We start from the raw sequence: 17,899 nt of genomic DNA, 5'->3' as shown, positions 1-17,899 counted from the left end.
AGAGAACTAAGCGCTCCAAGGTGTGGTTAAACTTTACCCGTCTCGATGTGGACAATGCTTGTTGCCAAAAGTGCAATAAGAGTTTAGCAATAAGAGTTTAGCATGTAACCCTAACACGAGCACTTTGTCTAAACAACAACACATTATGTCCCGTAATGTTCCACCACAACCTCAATCTTCCTCCAGAAGAATTGTTAGGCCTTTTGCAGCATACCTGTCTGCCCCACCTGTGTTGCTCTGTACCACTGTATTTTTGCAGTAAATACTTGTATATTATTTGTTTTTTACAGTTCTGTAAGTTCACATTATTTACAATTTGTCTAGTTAATTTACCTTTTTTTTTTCTCTCAAAAGAACCGATAAGAGTACCGTTAAAGGACCGGATCGATAAGCGGTATTGATAAAAGTAGTAGTACCGTTAAAACGATAAAACGATGTGTGATGCAGTCAAATCTTACCGCTCACTTACGCGGTGTCGTAAAACCGTGGGAAAATGTAAAATACAATGACGAAGAAGAAGATTCCAGTGGCCCCAAGAGGAAGATTCTTATATAGCATGTTTCTTGCCAAATATGAACAAATAAACAATACAATTTTACCTTAGTTACAGTAACCCAGATTATTGTATGCTTTATGTTGATATTTAATAATATTTAAGATAGGTGCAGCATGCGCAAAGTATACTGAAACATTTATTCGGACAAGTAAATTGCCAAACTCACTTGTCCATGGTCATGTACTCTCTAAAAACCTTTTCTTACACTGACACCATAACTACATGATAACTAAATCTCTACAAAATGTCTACATTTTATATCCTCAATTAACATATTAGGAAAATAACCACACAGCACCACACATTTTATATTGGCTAACTTCTTAAATCAAATGTGTCAGTGGGCAATATTAAATGCTTTGAAAAGCCTCAAAGAGCAAAGGAAATGAAAACAAATTCATACACCTCTTAATGCAACATGTGCAAAAATAAAATAACACATCCACATCCTACTTTTTATAACAGTTGGAGGGTTTCCCAGTCTGCAGCTCTTTTACAGGACATCTTAAATGGCTTGGATTTGAAAATGTAAGGCAAAACAGTCCCCCCCCCCCCCAATCTACCTCCTGACATGATTCAGCAGCAGCTCTCTCTCTGACTTGTGTTGGACGTCAGCTGTGAGTGTGTTGGTGGAGGACGGTGGGGTGGAGGTGGGGAGCCGTGTTCATAAATATAGCATTGAGGAGCAAGGTTCAAGGCAGACAGACAGACAGCAACAGACGCCGCCACACACACCCCTTCCTTTCACCACCGGCCACACCCCCACATCCCCCCAATCCTCCCGCCGGACATCCACCCTGCTCTGGGCTCGCGTTGGGCACACTGGGGACTTTGCCAAAAAATGGAGGGTTGAGATAACAGTAAATCCTTTGGTGGTTGATCACATAAGAGCTCACGTTGTTACATAACCTTGTGTCCCATGTTACTTTGGAAAAACTTAAGTTGCTGACATTCGGCAGTGTTTGTAAGCAAATTATTTTGTGGTGTAGGAAACATAATAATACATTCTTCTGGAGAATGGTTTATATTTAAACTTAAGATTTTCCAAGTAGTTTCAAAGTAAAATAAATATATACAAAAATATAGTAGTCCTCAGCCAGCTGTCCTGTTCAGAAACAGGGCAGTGTTTTTATTGTGATGTTTTAGTCACCTATTATTATAAAGGGTGTGCATGCATTACTTTATATCATTCATATTTTTTGATTTGTTGCCTGTTTTATGCAAACTACTGTACAAAGCATCATTATCTGGAGAAAATGTCCCATTTACAGACCTTCTCAGAAACAGTTTGTTTTGAACTAGTCCTCCTCATGCTTAAGAGTTTTAACTGAATTTAATTGGAAGGAGCAAGTCATCCTTTAGCTCAGGCCTCATGGACATGGAAAGTTGCATGACTAAAAGATTTCTATCTCAACAGATTTTTGGAAAGATAAATTGTGTCGCAGAAAAGCTTCTTGCTCGTCTTTGACTTTTTTATGAAAGGGTTTTTGGAAAAAACTAGAGACAAAAGAAACCAATAGTCCAAGCAAAGATATCTGTTCTCTTAGGGGCAAACAAACTCCATTAATTACACATCACTTCCAACCGCTATCTGCCCCATCTCAAGGTCCCATTTAATGAAGATGTTACAGCGCAAACAAGCCAATACAGTTGATCAGCTGAGTGCAATTACCCATGAGGCAGAGTATGAATGTCGCCTCTGTGCCAAGAGCACAGTAAACAAAACAAAGTCAGAATGAAAAAGTATTTCAGACGGTAAGCTACAGGTCCTGATTGACAAGGTGCAGAAGCATTCCTCAAAACTTCAGGCAAAGAAGTTAAACATGACAGAGAGAAACCATATTTAGGATTTCATATGCCATGATAGAGAGTTTTTGGTAACTGAAGTATTTTAAAAGGGGTCTGTAGCAGAGAATTTGATCTGAACACACTCATTTCACTGAATCTGTGTGTTGCTATTAGTGATGATCTTTGTGAATTTACTGTTTTTCCAATAAGGCTCATTTGTTTGGGCAGATTTTGCTCCATTCATATCATCTTATTTAAATATTTGAATCGAACACGAGCACCACAACGCTTTTTGATTAGGAGTTGAGGTGCATTTCACCTGTAGTGGCACTAATACTAACTAGGGCTGTACCCGAATATCCGAATATTCGGTCGTTGGCCTACTATTCGGTTTTCAATTTCCTTATTCGGATATTCGCTTTTTTTCTTTTTGAATTCATTGAAATCTCCAATATCAACGTAAGAGCTTGTGCCTCTTCGGGGGGTGCTAACACTTAACCATACACTTTATCCTTTACTTTCTCCGTCTTTATATGTAGATATTACTTTTCTCTGTTAATCTCCGCTCCTTTTTTTCCGTCACGTTGTTTCCATAGCAACAACCACTTCCTGTCAACAGCGCTAACTCTCCTTCAAAATAAAAGCATGTCCATACAAAATAGGAAGCCAAGCCAAATTACACTTAAGACATATATACAACTGCAACGAAAGTAACAAACACAATACGATATCCTTTTCAATTTCAAAGAACACAAAATGGGTTGTATACATTAACAAATAACTATAAAACAACAATACTGTAGGATAACAAAATGAATGCCTTGAATAAACCGAAATACACGCGTTGAAGCCCCCCCCCGCGCGCCAAATATTCGCTGCTGATTACTATCGAATATCCCGAGCCCGAAAAATGGTATTCGGGACAGCCCAAATACTAACACAGTTTGTTTGTTTTTTGTGCAGGTTTAGCATCCCTTTTGTACATTTTCTCCAAAGTAAAACATATAATATGAATACAATTAAAATGTGTGTGATTTGTGTTTGGTGACAGCGGGTGCCACCATGCATGATCGTGGATCTGTTCAACGATTTCCGAGATGGCTCCAAGCTGTTGGACCTGCTGGAGGTGATGAGCAGTCAGCGCATGGTGAGTAACTCTCTGTTCAACACTCAACATGTTTTCAGCATCGTCGGACAGTTTGAACGAACCCACTGACTGGCTGACTCTGGTTGTGTTTGCAGACTCGGGAGAGAGGCCGGGGAATGTTTCAGCACAGGAGCAACATCGAGAAGGCCCTTTTATTTCTGAAGATGAAATCGGTAAATGACACACTAAGTCTGTTAGCCAAATGCAATCATCAACCATATAGGGATGTTTCGACTGTTGTTGTTAACAAAACCAGAAGGATGATGCGTTTTGGAAACACATTTTCCCATAAAAATCATACTAGTTATACAGTTACGGGTCTAAATGTGGCTTGCATTGTTTGTAAGGAATAATGAGAATACTACATTTCTACAATTATTTCTTTCCTTTGTATGTATCAATTGACCCTTTTGTGGAATTTTGCAAAACATTTCTGTTTTGTTGCCAGATTAAACTAGTCAACATAAACATTCCTGACATCATTGATGGTAAACCGTCCATTATCCTGGGCCTCATATGGACGATCATTCTCCAGTATCATGTAAGTGACATTTTGTATCTTTTTTGTTGTTGTCTTAATATTTCTTTGAGTTTTTCCCTTTGTTTAGTTTTTTCCCACTCACAATAATAAAACCTTATGTAAGCCTGCATGAATATGTAACAGTTATTCTCCTATTGTCTGTGTTCTATACTAAATATATTTTGGATATCATTATTAGATTTGTGCAGATTTCTTAGTTTTACAAAATGTTTCTACTTTTGATCAACATGCTCCAATTAAGCACGTTAATTTAAACTTAACACCTGAAGCACGGCATATGTGTAAGCCATAGGATTTTTGTGTATTTTTCATGATTTTAAGTTTCCTTTGTTTCTGAAAAGATAATGATTTCCCTTCTTTTTTTTCTTGATTTTGAACGTATTTCTTACTGTTTCACACCTTTTTTAAATGTCTACAAATGTCCCATGCATAAAATAATGAACAGAAACTGTGTGTTGGTGCTTCTCTCAGATCGAGGAGTTGGCCAGCAGCCTCTCGTTCAATTCCCGTCAGTCGTCCATGGAGTCCCTGGTCAGTCTTGACTCGCGCTCCACGCTGTCGAGCCGCTCGACCAGCAGCAGTCCGGTTCCTCCCAGAGGCTCGCCACTGCACCGGCGCTTCAGGGTCTCTGCCAAGAAGGCCCTCCTGCTCTGGGTCCGGGAACAGTGCCACAAGTACGCACCCAGTCAACTGAATGCTATAAAGGAACACATATGCCCTTATATGTGCTGTGTAGGGTTTATTTAAGGCAGGGGTGGGGAACTCCGGCCCCCGGGCCGTATTCTTTCACACACACATACGGGTATTGGGCCGAGGGCGACACCGTACTTCCGGTATCTGCCATTTTACGCGAGGTGCAAGCAGGCCAAGGGTTTAGCCGTACACCTTCTAGGTGTTGCTAAGCTTCCTGTACTGAATATCATAGTTTATTGCCTTAATCAATATCTAGTCAACTCTAAAATACCACATATATGCAATGGCATGATAATATTATTGTGACAAGTGGGGTATTCACCTGGTGTTTCCAGAAATTAGACGTAGATGCAGCCAAAATCGACGAAGGCCACTGTCGTTTTTCCATACATCTGCAGGCAGTCTGTAAGGACAATCCGACAACCCACACAGCTCTAGTTTACGCTGGTAACGACCTAGAGCACACCCCTCAAGTCCAGAGATGTAATCCGAAGACATGCAGCGATTTCTTAGGTCGTTAATTCAGAAAAAAAAACTAGTGCGCTCTGCCTGGCTACGTTAGCTAGCTGTTTATATTTGCACCTCCAGGAAAATGGCGTATTTATATATGGCGCGCGTTGCATTGTGGGTAGCTCGTGACGTCACTGTGTGTGAAAGAATACGGCCCGCGAGACAATTTGATACGGTCCTTGAGGTAACGGTAACACACGCAAAAAAGAAGGAAAAATAAATAAATCTAGACCGCAAAAGAATTAAACAAGCGAGGGCCTGTTTTTCCTGGACAAGGTCAGGGTCCTTGAACACAACACGAGCCTATCGTGTCATCACATGGTATATGTCTTGTCCGACAGGGGTTTAGAGCTGACGGAGAGCATCAGAACGCCGCTCCGGGACTTCACAAATTGCAGTACCCATAAGGAGCCGTACAGATGCTGCAGTTTCTGCGTGGCTGTGTTTTAGTTGAAAGCCCAGTGGCGATCTGTTCATCTGTCATACTGATCATACAGTCAATAACTTTGTTGTTATTAGCATCTGGTTAGCTAGCTATGCTAACGAATATAAGAAGCTTTTTCTACAACCAGTGAGGTAAAGGCACATCTTCATATGATCCTTATAGTTGCTTTATAGTATAACAAATAAGAGAATAAAGTAAACAGGTATAAAATACTATATAACAGTAAAAAAAGGTTGTTATTAATAAACAAGAATACAGTTTGAAAGGGGAGTGATTTGTAAAATATCCAAAAAGAAAATGTGCTTACAGTTCTGTTTCATATGGGTGTTGAAAGATGTATCCATAGATCTCCTAATGTTGCTCTCAAAGTGCACCAGATTGAAGCTTTTAACTTCAATATTTAAAAACAAATCTTCCCGGGGGAGCATGCCCCCGGACCCCCCTAGAGGGGGTTAGGTCCCCCCCCCACACTTAAATCATGTTCACATGGATAGGAAACTAATTTGCACACATCTTGTGTCCATATTTATTACATTACATTGCATTTAGCTGACGCTTTTATCCAAAGCGACTTACAATAAGTACATTCGACCAGGAAGACACAACCTTGAAGAAAACAGAATCATATAAGTATATCAGGTTTCATAGAGCCAAACATTTCAAGTGCTACTCAACTGGCTTTAGGTAATCCAGTCCTTTATTAGTATAAAAGTGCTTCGTTAATCGTTCTAACGCTCGAAGTGGAGTCGAAAGAGATGAGTTTTTCAGTTTGCGCCGGAAGATGTGCAAGCTATCTGCCGTCCTGATGTCAATGGGGAGCTCATTCCACCATCTTGGAGCCAGGACAGCAAACCCACGTGTTTTCGCCGATGGGAACTTGGGTCCCCCTCGCAGCGAGGGCGCAACGAGTCGTTTGGCTGATGCAGAGCGTAGTGCACGCGCTGGGGTGTACGGTTTAACCATGTCCTGGATGTAGGAAGGGCCAGATCCATTCGCAGCACGGTAAGCAAGTACCAGTGTCTTGAAGTGGATTCTAGCAGTTACCGGAAGCCAGTGAAGGGAGCGGAGGAGCGGAGTGGTGTGGGAGAATTTAGGAAGGTTGAAAACCAGACGAGCCGCTGCATTCTGGATGAGCTGCAGAGGTCGGATGGCACATGCAGGTAGACCAGCCAGGAGGGAGTTGCAGTAGTCTAGGCGTGAGATGACGAGAGCCTGGACCAGAACCTGAGTCGCTTTCTGAGTCAGCTGGGGACGTATCTTCCTGATGTTGTAAAGCGTGTATCTGCAGCAACGGGTTGTAGCAGCGATGTTTGCAGTGAAGGACAGGTTGTTATCTAGGGTCACACCCAGATTCCTTGCAGTCTGAGTCGGGGAAACAACTGAGGTGCCGATGTTGATTGTCAGGTCAAGAGTTGGACAATCTTTTCCCGGGAGGAAGAGCAGCTCAGTCTTGTCAAGGTTGAGCTTGAGGTGGTGAGCAGACATCCACTGAGAGATGTCAGCTAGACAAGCAGAGATGCGTGCGACGACCTGGGTCTCTGAGCGGGGAAAGGACAGAATTAATTGGGTGTCGTCAGCGTAGCAGTGGTAAGAAAAACCATGCGGGCTAATGACTGATCCGAGCGAGTTTGTGTACAAGGAGAAGAGGAGGGGACCAAGAACAGAGCCCTGAGGGACCCCCGTAGTTAATTGACAAGGGTCGGACTTAGACCCTCTCCAAGTCACCCTGTAGGTACGGTCTTTCAGGTATGAGGTGAGGAGGGAAAGTGCAGAGCCTGAAACTCCAAGTTTTTGGAGAGTGCGAAGGAGGATCTGATGATTCACCGTGTCGAATGCAGCAGACAGGTCCAACAGGATGATGACAGAGGAGAGGGATGCAGTTTTGGCAGTGTGCAGTTCCTCCGTGACAGCAATGAGAGCAGTTTCTGTGGAGTGACCTGCCCTTGAAACCAGACTGGTGCGGATCCAGAAGGTTGTTCTGATTGAGATAACAGGAGAGTTGTTTAAAGACAGCGCGTTCAAGTGATTTAGACAGGAACGGGAGGAGAGAGACAGGCCTGTAGTTTATAACATCAGACGGGTTGAGAGTGGGTTTCTTTAGGAGAGGGTTTACTCTTGCCTCCTTGAGACTGTTTGGAAAGTGACCAGAAGTTAGAGAAGTGTTGATGAAATGGGGGGAGAAACGGTAGAATATCAGGAGCGATAGTCTGAAGGAGGTTTGAATGGATAGGGTCCAGAGGACAGGTGGTAGGGCGGGCAGAGGTAATGAGGGTAAGAACCTCACTTGGAGAGAGAGGGGAAAAGGAGGTTAGTGTGTTGGTGGAAGGAAGGTCTGGTGACCCAGCGGTGAGTAAAGGTGAGTCAGAAAAAGAAGAGCGAATATCATTAACCTTTTTTCAAAGTGGGTAACAAAGTCGCTTGACAGAAGTGAGGAGGGGGGAGGAGCTTTTGGAGGGTCCAAGAGGGTGGAGAAGATGGAAAATAGTTTTTTAGGATTGGAATAGGAAGATTGGATCTTATCTTGAAAGAAAGTGCTTTTTGCCTGAGAGATCGAAGCAGAGAAAGAGGAGAGGAGAGCTTGATAGGTTAGGAGGTCGTCACGGTGTTTGGATTTCCACCATTTCCGCTCTGCTGCCCTAAGGACGGTTCTATTAGCACGCAGTGCATCATTTAGCCAGGGAGCCGGAGGGGACTGACGAGCCTGCCGAGATGTCAGAGGACAGAGCGAGTCCAGAGTGGATGAGAGAGTAGAGAGGAGAGTTTCTGCAGCAGAGTTTGGAGGCAGTAGTTGGAACGAATCAGAGGAAGGGAGGGCTGAGAGCACCGACGAGGCAAAGGTAGAGGGAGAGAGGGAGCGAAGGTTACGGCGGACAAGTGTAGGATGGGAAGAGATTAGTTTGTTATGTTTGGAAAGGGATAGAGAGAATGAAATGAAGAAGTGATCGGATGTGTGGAGCGGGTTTACAGAGAGGTTAGAAGTAGCGCAGTTCCTTGAGAATATGAGATCAAGGACATTGCCAGCTTTATGAGTCGGTGGGGACGGAGAGAGTGAGAAAGCAAAGGCGGTTAACAGAGATGTTAGTTCGTCTATCTTCCCCATCTGGAGGTTGAAGTCTCCGAGAAGTACAGCGGGAGGGCCAGTTTCAGGGATGTGTGAGAGGAGATGATCTAATTCCTCCAAGAAGTCCCCCAAGGCGCCTGGTGGACGGTAGAGAACAACAATGGTTAACTGTATAGGATGGGTTACTGTGACGGCATGGAACTCAAAGGTGGAAGGAGTGAAGTTAGGTAGCTTGAAGAGGGAAGAGCTCCATTTGGGAGAGAGCAGGAGACCAGTGCCACCATATCTTTCTGTTTTGGTGGTCATGCCACACCGTGCACATGCATGCATGCGCGAGTCATGGTGAGATATCTGGATTTAGAGGTTGCGTTTTCTTTGCACAGCATGAAAGAAAGACAAAATGAATGGGCTGTGATTTTAGTATTTTTAAGCAGAGGTCAATAATTTGTACGGCCCTCGGAGGATGTTGAAAACATTGAAATGGCCCTTGAGAGGAAAAAGGTTCCCCACCCCTGATTTAAGGTAACATTGATATTAATCGACTTCATACAGCCTTGAAAACCCTCTAATTAACTGTAGGGGCTGATGGATCATCACACGTCATGACCATCAAACTTTTGAAACTGCCAGCTCTGGGATAAAGACCAAAACCTAATCAGGGCTTTCTTATCTCGGCTTGAAGCGTTCATATACTGCCTGCCAAAATCTCCTACATTGGCTTTAACAGTGTTTATGTTACATATTACGTTCCAGCATTTGTTAATAGATGTATGAGATATTATAAAATCGCTGTGCTGACTTAATGCCATTTCTAAATGTTTTATTTTTAAAAAATCTATAAAATTGTTTTGAAAATGGCTTTCGGGCGTTGCATTCATATCTTTTATCCTAGTATTTAGATTTGAGCTTGTCTGTACTTGATCTTAAAAGGCCTATCTATGGACGTCTTAAGAGAAATGTCAGACATTTTTTGTTTCTTTACATCCTTTTTCCACGTCTGTTCTAAATAATTTTCTCTCTTTTGTTTTTCAATAAAAGTGTTTTACCTGTAAAACAGCTAGAAAAAAAGTTTGATAAGCTAAAAAAAGGTTTTCCAGCATTATTTAAAAAAGTATTTGTTGTGGTAATGCTCTTTGTGGCCACCAGAGGCTGAAATACTTGGACCACGAGTTAGTAGAAAAAAGGCTTGCTTCTGTACCATTTGTAAATATGTCGAGAAGCAACAGACCCTCTGACAGACAACCTTTTTCCCTCAGAGCTGGCTGTTCAATAAATGTGAAAGACTTCAAAGCCAGCTGGAGGAGTGGGGTGGTGTTCTTGGCGATCCAGTACGCTCTGCGGCCTGACCTGGTGGATCTGTCCAAAGCCAGAACCAGGAGCAACAAGCAGAACCTGGAGGAGGCCTTCCGCATCGCAGAGAAAGAGCTGAAGATCCCCCGACTGCTGGACCCTGACGGTGGGTCATTCAGCTCTACTGCACTCAGGGAACATCATGGGAATATGTTAAGATATTATAAGCACTAAAGTCTCTCGACTCCATCAGACAATAGTTCCTGTATGGTCATTGTACAAGACTTATTTTTGTAGTACTAGAAGACGAATACTACTGCCAATAATGATAGATGACGCATTTTGGATTTAGCCTAATTGTTATTTAGTTTGGACACAAATGGAAATGGTTATACAGTAAAACAAATAATTATAATTTGACATAAAAAATAAATCTTATATTTACCTGCTTACATGACCTTAAAGGGGACCTATCATGCAAAATCCACTTTTTCATGTCTTTTATACACAAACATGTGTCCCCTCTGTGTAAAGAGCTTCTGAAAGTTTCAGGAAAAAAGATTCTCTCTCTTTTTGTCCTGATCCATTTATATAAAACCTGTCTGAAAATGAGCTGATCAGATTTTGGCCACTTTATGATGTCATAATTTTTTTTTGGCTTGTGTAACCATTAGCCAATCACCAACCAAGGTTGTCAACCACTTATCACCTGAATCTCCCCCTAGAGCACCTTTGTGTTCTTTCTAACCAAACATCTCTCAGAGGGGCTCCTTATTTTCATCTAAAGTAACAGACAGAGAATCAGCACTTTGGAAACAGGGCTGAAACAGAGGGGATTATGGGTAATGCTGCAATGATCTGTTTGGTGTTTGGAGCCAAACACTTCAGAGACATGTTTTGTATATATCTGAGAACTATAATATATTGATGAAAACCAGTATAATAGGGGACCTTTAAGTAAATATGATGTATGCGCGTGGAGGCTGAAGTTTTGCAAAAACTTCGATGATTTATTAGCTCATACTGTCACTGGTATTTCTTCTGGCTTGTAATGCTTCCTGAGATACATTTATATTTACAGCATATGTGCACTTGAACAAACTTGGCACCTATGTGAGCTTTATTTTATTATTATTGATAATAAAACTCTCATAATCCATTCCCAACTTTTTCAATTGCAGTACATTTCAAGAGGCTTTCTTTCAATACTTTCTTTGCAGTTTGTCATGTGAATGCTAATGCAGGAATATTAGTTTCATAACACGATAACCATAACTTGCTTTGTGATTTACTGAACACGCACAGTCACTTAACCTCTGTACTGTGCTTTATTCACTAATTTCAAACACATCTCTGTTCCAGTCTTTTGTTCATGCAGCTCATCCTCCACGCCTTTTAGTCTTCTCCAAAATGATTCATCGGCTTTGTCGCTTGCCATTCCTGTGTTGCAGTAATTCATGTGTTGCCACGTGAATCTTTGTGAATGTGTGTGTACTGTAGATGAGTTTTGTGACAGAGCCATGCCCAGCTAGCCTGAGGGCAAGTGGGATGTCGATCTGACAGCCTGCTGACTCACCTCCTGTTTGTTTCCTTGTGTCTTCTATAAAACCCTCCTCCCTTATTTTCACTCTGTCTGTTAGTTTGTTAGCAGACTTTGATCAGCCTGATGTTTTATAGACAGAAGCTGCACCTCAATTCTTCAGATTCCAGTATTAAACTTCACCTGCCTCAGGAGCTAACGAGCTAATGTGCTAGTGTAAGCTTTTTGAAAGTAGAGTGAGTTTGATCATGGAGGATTGTGATTTGGATGCAGATGTGGACGTTCGAGACCCTGATGAGAAGTCCATCATGACCTACGTGGCTCAGTTCCTGCAGTACTCCAAAGACCTGCCAGCGGCAGAGGAAGAAATGCAGGTGTGTAACACTAAATTATTTTCTAGACAAATATCATAGTGCATTATTTAACACTGCGGGAAGTTTTAAAATCAGAATAGCTTCTATTTTGACATCCAGCTCAGGTAGAGTTACAGTAAAGGCACTGCTGGCCAATGTCAACAATTAAGGCAGCTAAGCTCTAATACACTCCTGATCTGTAAGCATTGATTTGGTGATATGCATATCAGTAAAGGTTAAAACATCAAGATTATAATCATGTCAAATCTAGCTTTAAATCTTTTTAGATAATAGTCAGCATTATTTAGTCTACACTATATCAATGTGAAGCATGTCGAAACTACACATTGAGATGTAGTCACTGATGTAATGTGTGTACATACTTTAATGTATCAACTCGTTGTTGCCATTGTTTAACCTACACATATCATTTCACGTGCAAATGACCAATTGATAACTTAAAGGGTTTAAGTACATTCGTTTTTATGTTTGCAAGAGTCAGATAATGTTGTGCTGTTGACAAAATCAAAGTACGAGTATAAAGCTGGATAAATGCAGCTTGTTTAGCAGGAGTCCTTTGAATTCTGGACTGGTTCTAAAGATATAAACACGACGTAGTGTTTTTTTCAGTACAACAATAATAGTATTGTCTTCATAGCACCACACACCCCCTTCTGCACAGCTTCGGTCAACTCTAGTGCTGTAAACAGTCTCGTAAACACAGGAGTCTGCTTTGAACTGGTTGTCACCTTGAGTGCCCTTTTTCTGCCATTTAGTGTCTAATACACGTAGATAAATGTGTAAGAAATGAAGGATGTGTTTTTGAAAGTTGCAAAGAAATCAATCACAGTTTGCGGAGTACATTTTACTAAACGGTATCGCATTTGTAAAGTCTTATTTTAACTGTAATAAGTTAAGTACTGATGAACATGTCTGATGTTAATACGATTGGTTTCTTTTTTTTTTTTTTACTGTCTATACAACTTGCTATTATCTTCCTACAATCTTTTCTTTGGGGGGGATGTCTTTATTTTCTTGGCATACTTTTCTTACTGTTTCTTCCTCTCTCTTCTATTCCTTTTTCCTTCTAGACGCAATACCTAAATCTTCCTAAAAGTCCTTCTCCTGTCAACCTGCCTGTTCACTACACTCCTGCTATTTCTGCTTCACCTCTGCGACAGGTACAACTGAAAGTAAAACCATGGACTAAATCACAATGAATATCTGCATAATCCTCACAAAGGAAATCATATTGGGTATTCGGGATGTGATTTGCTGTTACCTTTTTGGGGTTTCAGATGATACATTTTCTGTAATTAGCAGTACATTTAGAGTCAATAAAGGGATAATGAAATGTGGATAAACAGAGAAAATAATACCACCAGACATGGATACTAACTGCTGCAGCCATTTAAATTAAAAAGTGAGTCACTAAGAGCGTATATTATCTGTGAATCATACCAGGTTTAAAACAGGACAGATCATGCAGAATCAAACTTGTTAGCCCTGTTTTCTGGGAAATTCAAAGCCGCAGCGAGGGTGTGTTTCTCTGCCTCCCATGAGGTGAAGAAAGCACTCGCAGGCTGCAGCTATTCCTTCCTTCGACTGAGATATGCTGCTGTCGCCTGCTGCAGAACTCATGACCGATCAGTCAGAGAGGACATGCCACCTGTCGGCTCCTATTACTGACAAGATATCAGCATGTTTTCATGTAGCTGCTCTAGATATTTTAGATTTTAAGTCTACTTCGTATGTTGGTACTTTAGCCCCAAGAGGTGTTTATTTGGCATTTTGAGAATCAATCAATCAATGTTTATTTATATAGCCCAATATCACAAATGTTACATTTGTCTCAGTGGACTTCACAGTGTGTACAGAATATCAGTATGACAATACGACACCCTCTGTCCTTAGACCCTCACATCGTACAAGGAAAAACTTCCAGAGAAAACCCACAGTTTAAAGGGAACATGGGAGAAACCTCAGGGAGAGCAACAGAGGAGGGATCCCTCTCCCAGGACGGACAGATGTGCAATAGATGCTGTGTGTAAATCGAAGAGATAATACATTTTACAGCATATGTAGACCAAATGTTTGGAAATGCATGTGTCTATAATAAGAAGATTAATCCACGAGGATGTCAACAATCCTGTGGGAGCCCTCAGGGAAGTAGTATGATGAGAGGCAGGACCACAGTGATAGGTTCAGCCACGACTCGAAGTCCAGGACTCAGATCCAGAACTCAGGATAGAGAATCCAGGACACACGACCGCAGCAACAGGATCAGCCTCGACTCAGGATCCTGGCGTAGATATAGACACAAAAAATAAATGTTGGTGAAGCTGGGTTAATCGGAACATGAGAGTACACAGGTACAGACAGACAGAAGGAAGAAGTAAGGTGTCCCCCGACAGTCCAAGCCTATAGCAGCAAAACTAACGTGTATACGTACATGCACTCCCTTAGGATAGGTTGAAGGAAAGGGGTAGCAAGTAAGAAGTAAGGAACAGAGGTGGAGAGGCACAACGTGTCTACGTACATGCACTCCCTTAGGATAGGTTGAGAAGAAATAAGGAACAGAGGTGGAGAGGCACAACGTGTCTATGTACATGCACTCCCTTAGGATAGGTTGAGGGAAAGGGGTAGCAAGTAAGAAGTAAGGAACAGAGGTGGAGAGGCACAACATGTCTATGTACATGCACTCCCTTAGGATAGGTTGAGGGAAAAGGGTAGCAAGTAAGTGTAGAGAATAATCCTGGGCTGATTGTGCAAGATGCATTGTGGTTAATTAAAGTCTGGGAAACAGTCTGAAAAAGAACACCTGAGAAACACATCTCAACATGCATCTAAAAGTGTCTATTGCCCTGTATATAATGCACAAAACTGAAAAAAACAAACATTATGCCACATTCTTACTTTTCCTTATACAATATATACATGCCATAGACATTGCCTTACAACATATCTAACAACATGGCAAGGCAAGGCAAGGCAAGTTTATTTATATAGCACTTTTCAACACAAGGCAATTCAAAGTGCTTTACAAAAAATGAAAGACATTAAGAAAAAGGCATTTAAAATCAGTCATTAAAAAGAAAAGCTAATAAAATAAACATTAAAAGAAAAAATACATGGATAAAAGTTTCAGTGCAGTCTAAGATATGAATAGTTCAATTAAACATTAAAAGAAAAAGTACATGGATAAAAGTTACAGTGCAGTCTAAGATATGAATAGTTCAATTAAACATTAAAAGAAAAAGTACATGGATAAAAGTTACAGTGCAGTCTAAGATATGAATAGTTCAATTAAAAGCAGTGACAAAAAGAAAAGTCTTCAGCCTGGATTTAAAAGTAGTCAGAGTTGCAGCGGACCTGCAGGTTTCTGGGAGTTTGTTCCAGATATTTGGAGCATAATAACTGAACGCTGCTTTACCATGTTTAGTTCTGACTCTGGGGACAGAAAGCTGACCAGTCCCTGAAGACCTGAGAGATCTGGATGGTTCATAATTTAGCAGGAGGTCGGAAATGTATCCTGGGCCTAAACCATTCAGTGCTTTATAAACCAGCAGCAGTATTTTGAAATCTATTCTTTGACACACAGGAAGCCAGTGTAAAGACTTCAGAACAGGAGTGATGTGATCCACTTTCTTAGTGTTAGTGAGGACTCGAGCAGCGGCGTTCTGAATCAGCTGCAGCTTCCTCATAGATTTTTTAGTGAGACCCGTGAAGACACCATTGCAGTAGTCGAGTCTACTGAAGATAAAGGCATGGACAAGTTTTTCCAAATCCTGCTGTGACATTAGTCTTTTAATCCTAGATATATTCTTTAGGTGATAGTAGGCTGATTTAGTAACTGTTTTAATGTGACTGTTGAAACTCAGGTCAGAGTCCATGACTACACCTAGATTTCTGGCTTTATCTGTTGTTTTGAACATTGCACACTGAAGCTCAGTGCTAACTTTTATACGTTCTGACTTGGCTCCAAAAACCATTACCTCAGTTTTATCTTTGTTTAATTGGAGAAAGTTCTGACACATCCAGTCATTGATTTGTTCAATGCACTTACTCAGTGTTTGAATTGGAGCATAGTCTCCTGGTGAAATTGTTACGTAAATTTGTGTGTCATCTGCATAGCTATGGTAACTTATTTTGTTGTTTTTCATTATCTGAGCCAGTGGTAGCATGTAGATGTTAAATAGAAGAGGCCCCAAGATGGAGCCTTGAGGAACCCCACATGTCATATTTGTCAACTCAGATGTGTATTTACCTATAGAAACAAAGTTGTTTCTGTCCTTAAAGTAGGATTCAAACCAATTCAGAACTGTTTCCGAAAGTCCCACCCAGTTTTCCAGTCGGTCGAGTAATATGCTGTGGTCAACAGTGTCAAACGCAGCACTGAGATCTAATAATACTAACACTGAAGTTCTGCCACTGTCTGTGTTTAAGTGGATGTCATTAAAGACCTTTACAAGAGCAGTCTCAGTGCTGTGGTTTGGACGAAAGCCTGACTGGAACACATCAAAACAGTTATTTAAATGCAAGAAATTACTCAACTGTTGAAAAACAACTTTTTCAATGATTTTACCTAGAAATGGGAGGTTTGATATGGGCCTGTAATTGTTCATTACTGAAGCATCTAGATTATTTTTTTTTAAGTGCGGTTTAATGACTGCAGTTTTCAGGGCCTGTGGAAAAATACCTGAGTGAAGAGATTTGTTTACTATATGAAGTAGATCTGAGGCCATGCAAGGCAAAACATCTTTAAAAAATCCTGTTGGAATAATATCAAGGCAGCAGGAGGAGGATTTCAGAAGTTGAATAATGTCCTCTAGGTTTTTATCATTAATCTGATGGAATTGTGTCATGGTGTTTGAATTGATGTTAAGTGGACACAGAGACAACACATTTGCTGTTCCTGATGCAGAGGCACTGACTGCTTGTCTGATTTTCTGAATTTTGTCAGTGAAAAAGGAGGCAAAGTCATTGCACGCCCTGGTGGATAGAAATTCAGAGGCTACTGACACTGGGGGGGTTAGTTAGTCTGTCGACGGTAGCAAACAAGGCACGTGCGTTGTTTTTGTTTTTGGTAATGATGTCAGAGAAGAACGATTGTCGTGCGTTTTTCAATTCCAAATTATAAAGGCCAAGTCTCTCTTTATAGATTTCAAAGTGAACCTGGAGATTTGTTTTTCGCCACCTGCGTTCAGCTTTTCGACATTCTCTTTTTTCTGCTCTCCACGGTCATGGCCTTTCTCCATGGAGATATTTTCTTGCCAGACACTTCCTTTACCTTAGTTGGAGCAATGACATCTATAACATTTTTTATTTTTGAATTCAAATGATCTACTAGCTCATTTACTGAGATGTTAGCAGGGGCAAGTGTGGAAGAGAAATTCTGAGTAAACATTTCCCTAGTATTTTCAGTTAAATATCGCTTTGTGGTTACCTCTTTTTGAACATTTTTGTGAACAAAAATAGAGCTCTCAAAGAAAACACAGGAATGGTCAGAGAGTGCAACATCAGTCATCACAACCTTAGAGATATTCAGACCCTTTGAGATAATTAAGTCCAGAGTGTGCCCCTTATTGTGCGTGGGCTCCGTCACATGCTGAGTCAGTCCATAGCTATCAAGAACACAAAACAGTTATTTTGCCCCTCTGTCCTGGGGGTTGTCAACATGGATGTTAAAATCACCAACAATGACTAGACGGTCAAAGTCAATACACACTATAGACAGCAGTTCAGTAAAGTCATCAAAAAAGCTTGCACAGTATTTGGGTGGTCTATAGATATTTAGGAACAGAGCTCGAGAGGAGCATTTCAGCTGAAGGGCCACATATTCAAAAGAAGCAAAGTTCCCATACGATGTCTTCCTGCATTGAAGGGAATCATTGAACAGAATAGCAACTCCACCCCCTTTCTTATGCATTCTTTCCTGACTCATAAAACTGAAGTTGGGAGGGGTTGATTCGATA

At 41.1% G+C, this 17,899-nt stretch overlaps 1 protein-coding gene across 1 annotated transcript in view; it reads left to right on the top strand.

The window, feature by feature from the left end:
• Positions 1–17,899, top strand: part of LOC117558944 (nesprin-2-like) — a 138,755-nt gene that overhangs the window by 5,221 nt on the left and 115,635 nt on the right. The window contains 7 exon segments of the mRNA XM_034235510.1: positions 3,396–3,491; positions 3,587–3,664; positions 3,940–4,032; positions 4,504–4,706; positions 9,998–10,197; positions 11,845–11,945; positions 13,016–13,105. Coding sequence (XP_034091401.1) covers positions 3,396–3,491; positions 3,587–3,664; positions 3,940–4,032; positions 4,504–4,706; positions 9,998–10,197; positions 11,845–11,945; positions 13,016–13,105 — 861 coding nt within the window.

This window comes from Gymnodraco acuticeps, unplaced genomic scaffold, assembly GCF_902827175.1.
Source record: "Gymnodraco acuticeps unplaced genomic scaffold, fGymAcu1.1, whole genome shotgun sequence".
NCBI classification, from domain to species: domain Eukaryota; kingdom Metazoa; phylum Chordata; class Actinopteri; order Perciformes; family Bathydraconidae; genus Gymnodraco; species Gymnodraco acuticeps.
The sequence above is the reverse complement of the archived record's forward strand: the minus strand, read 5'-3'. Positions and strand labels throughout refer to the sequence as shown.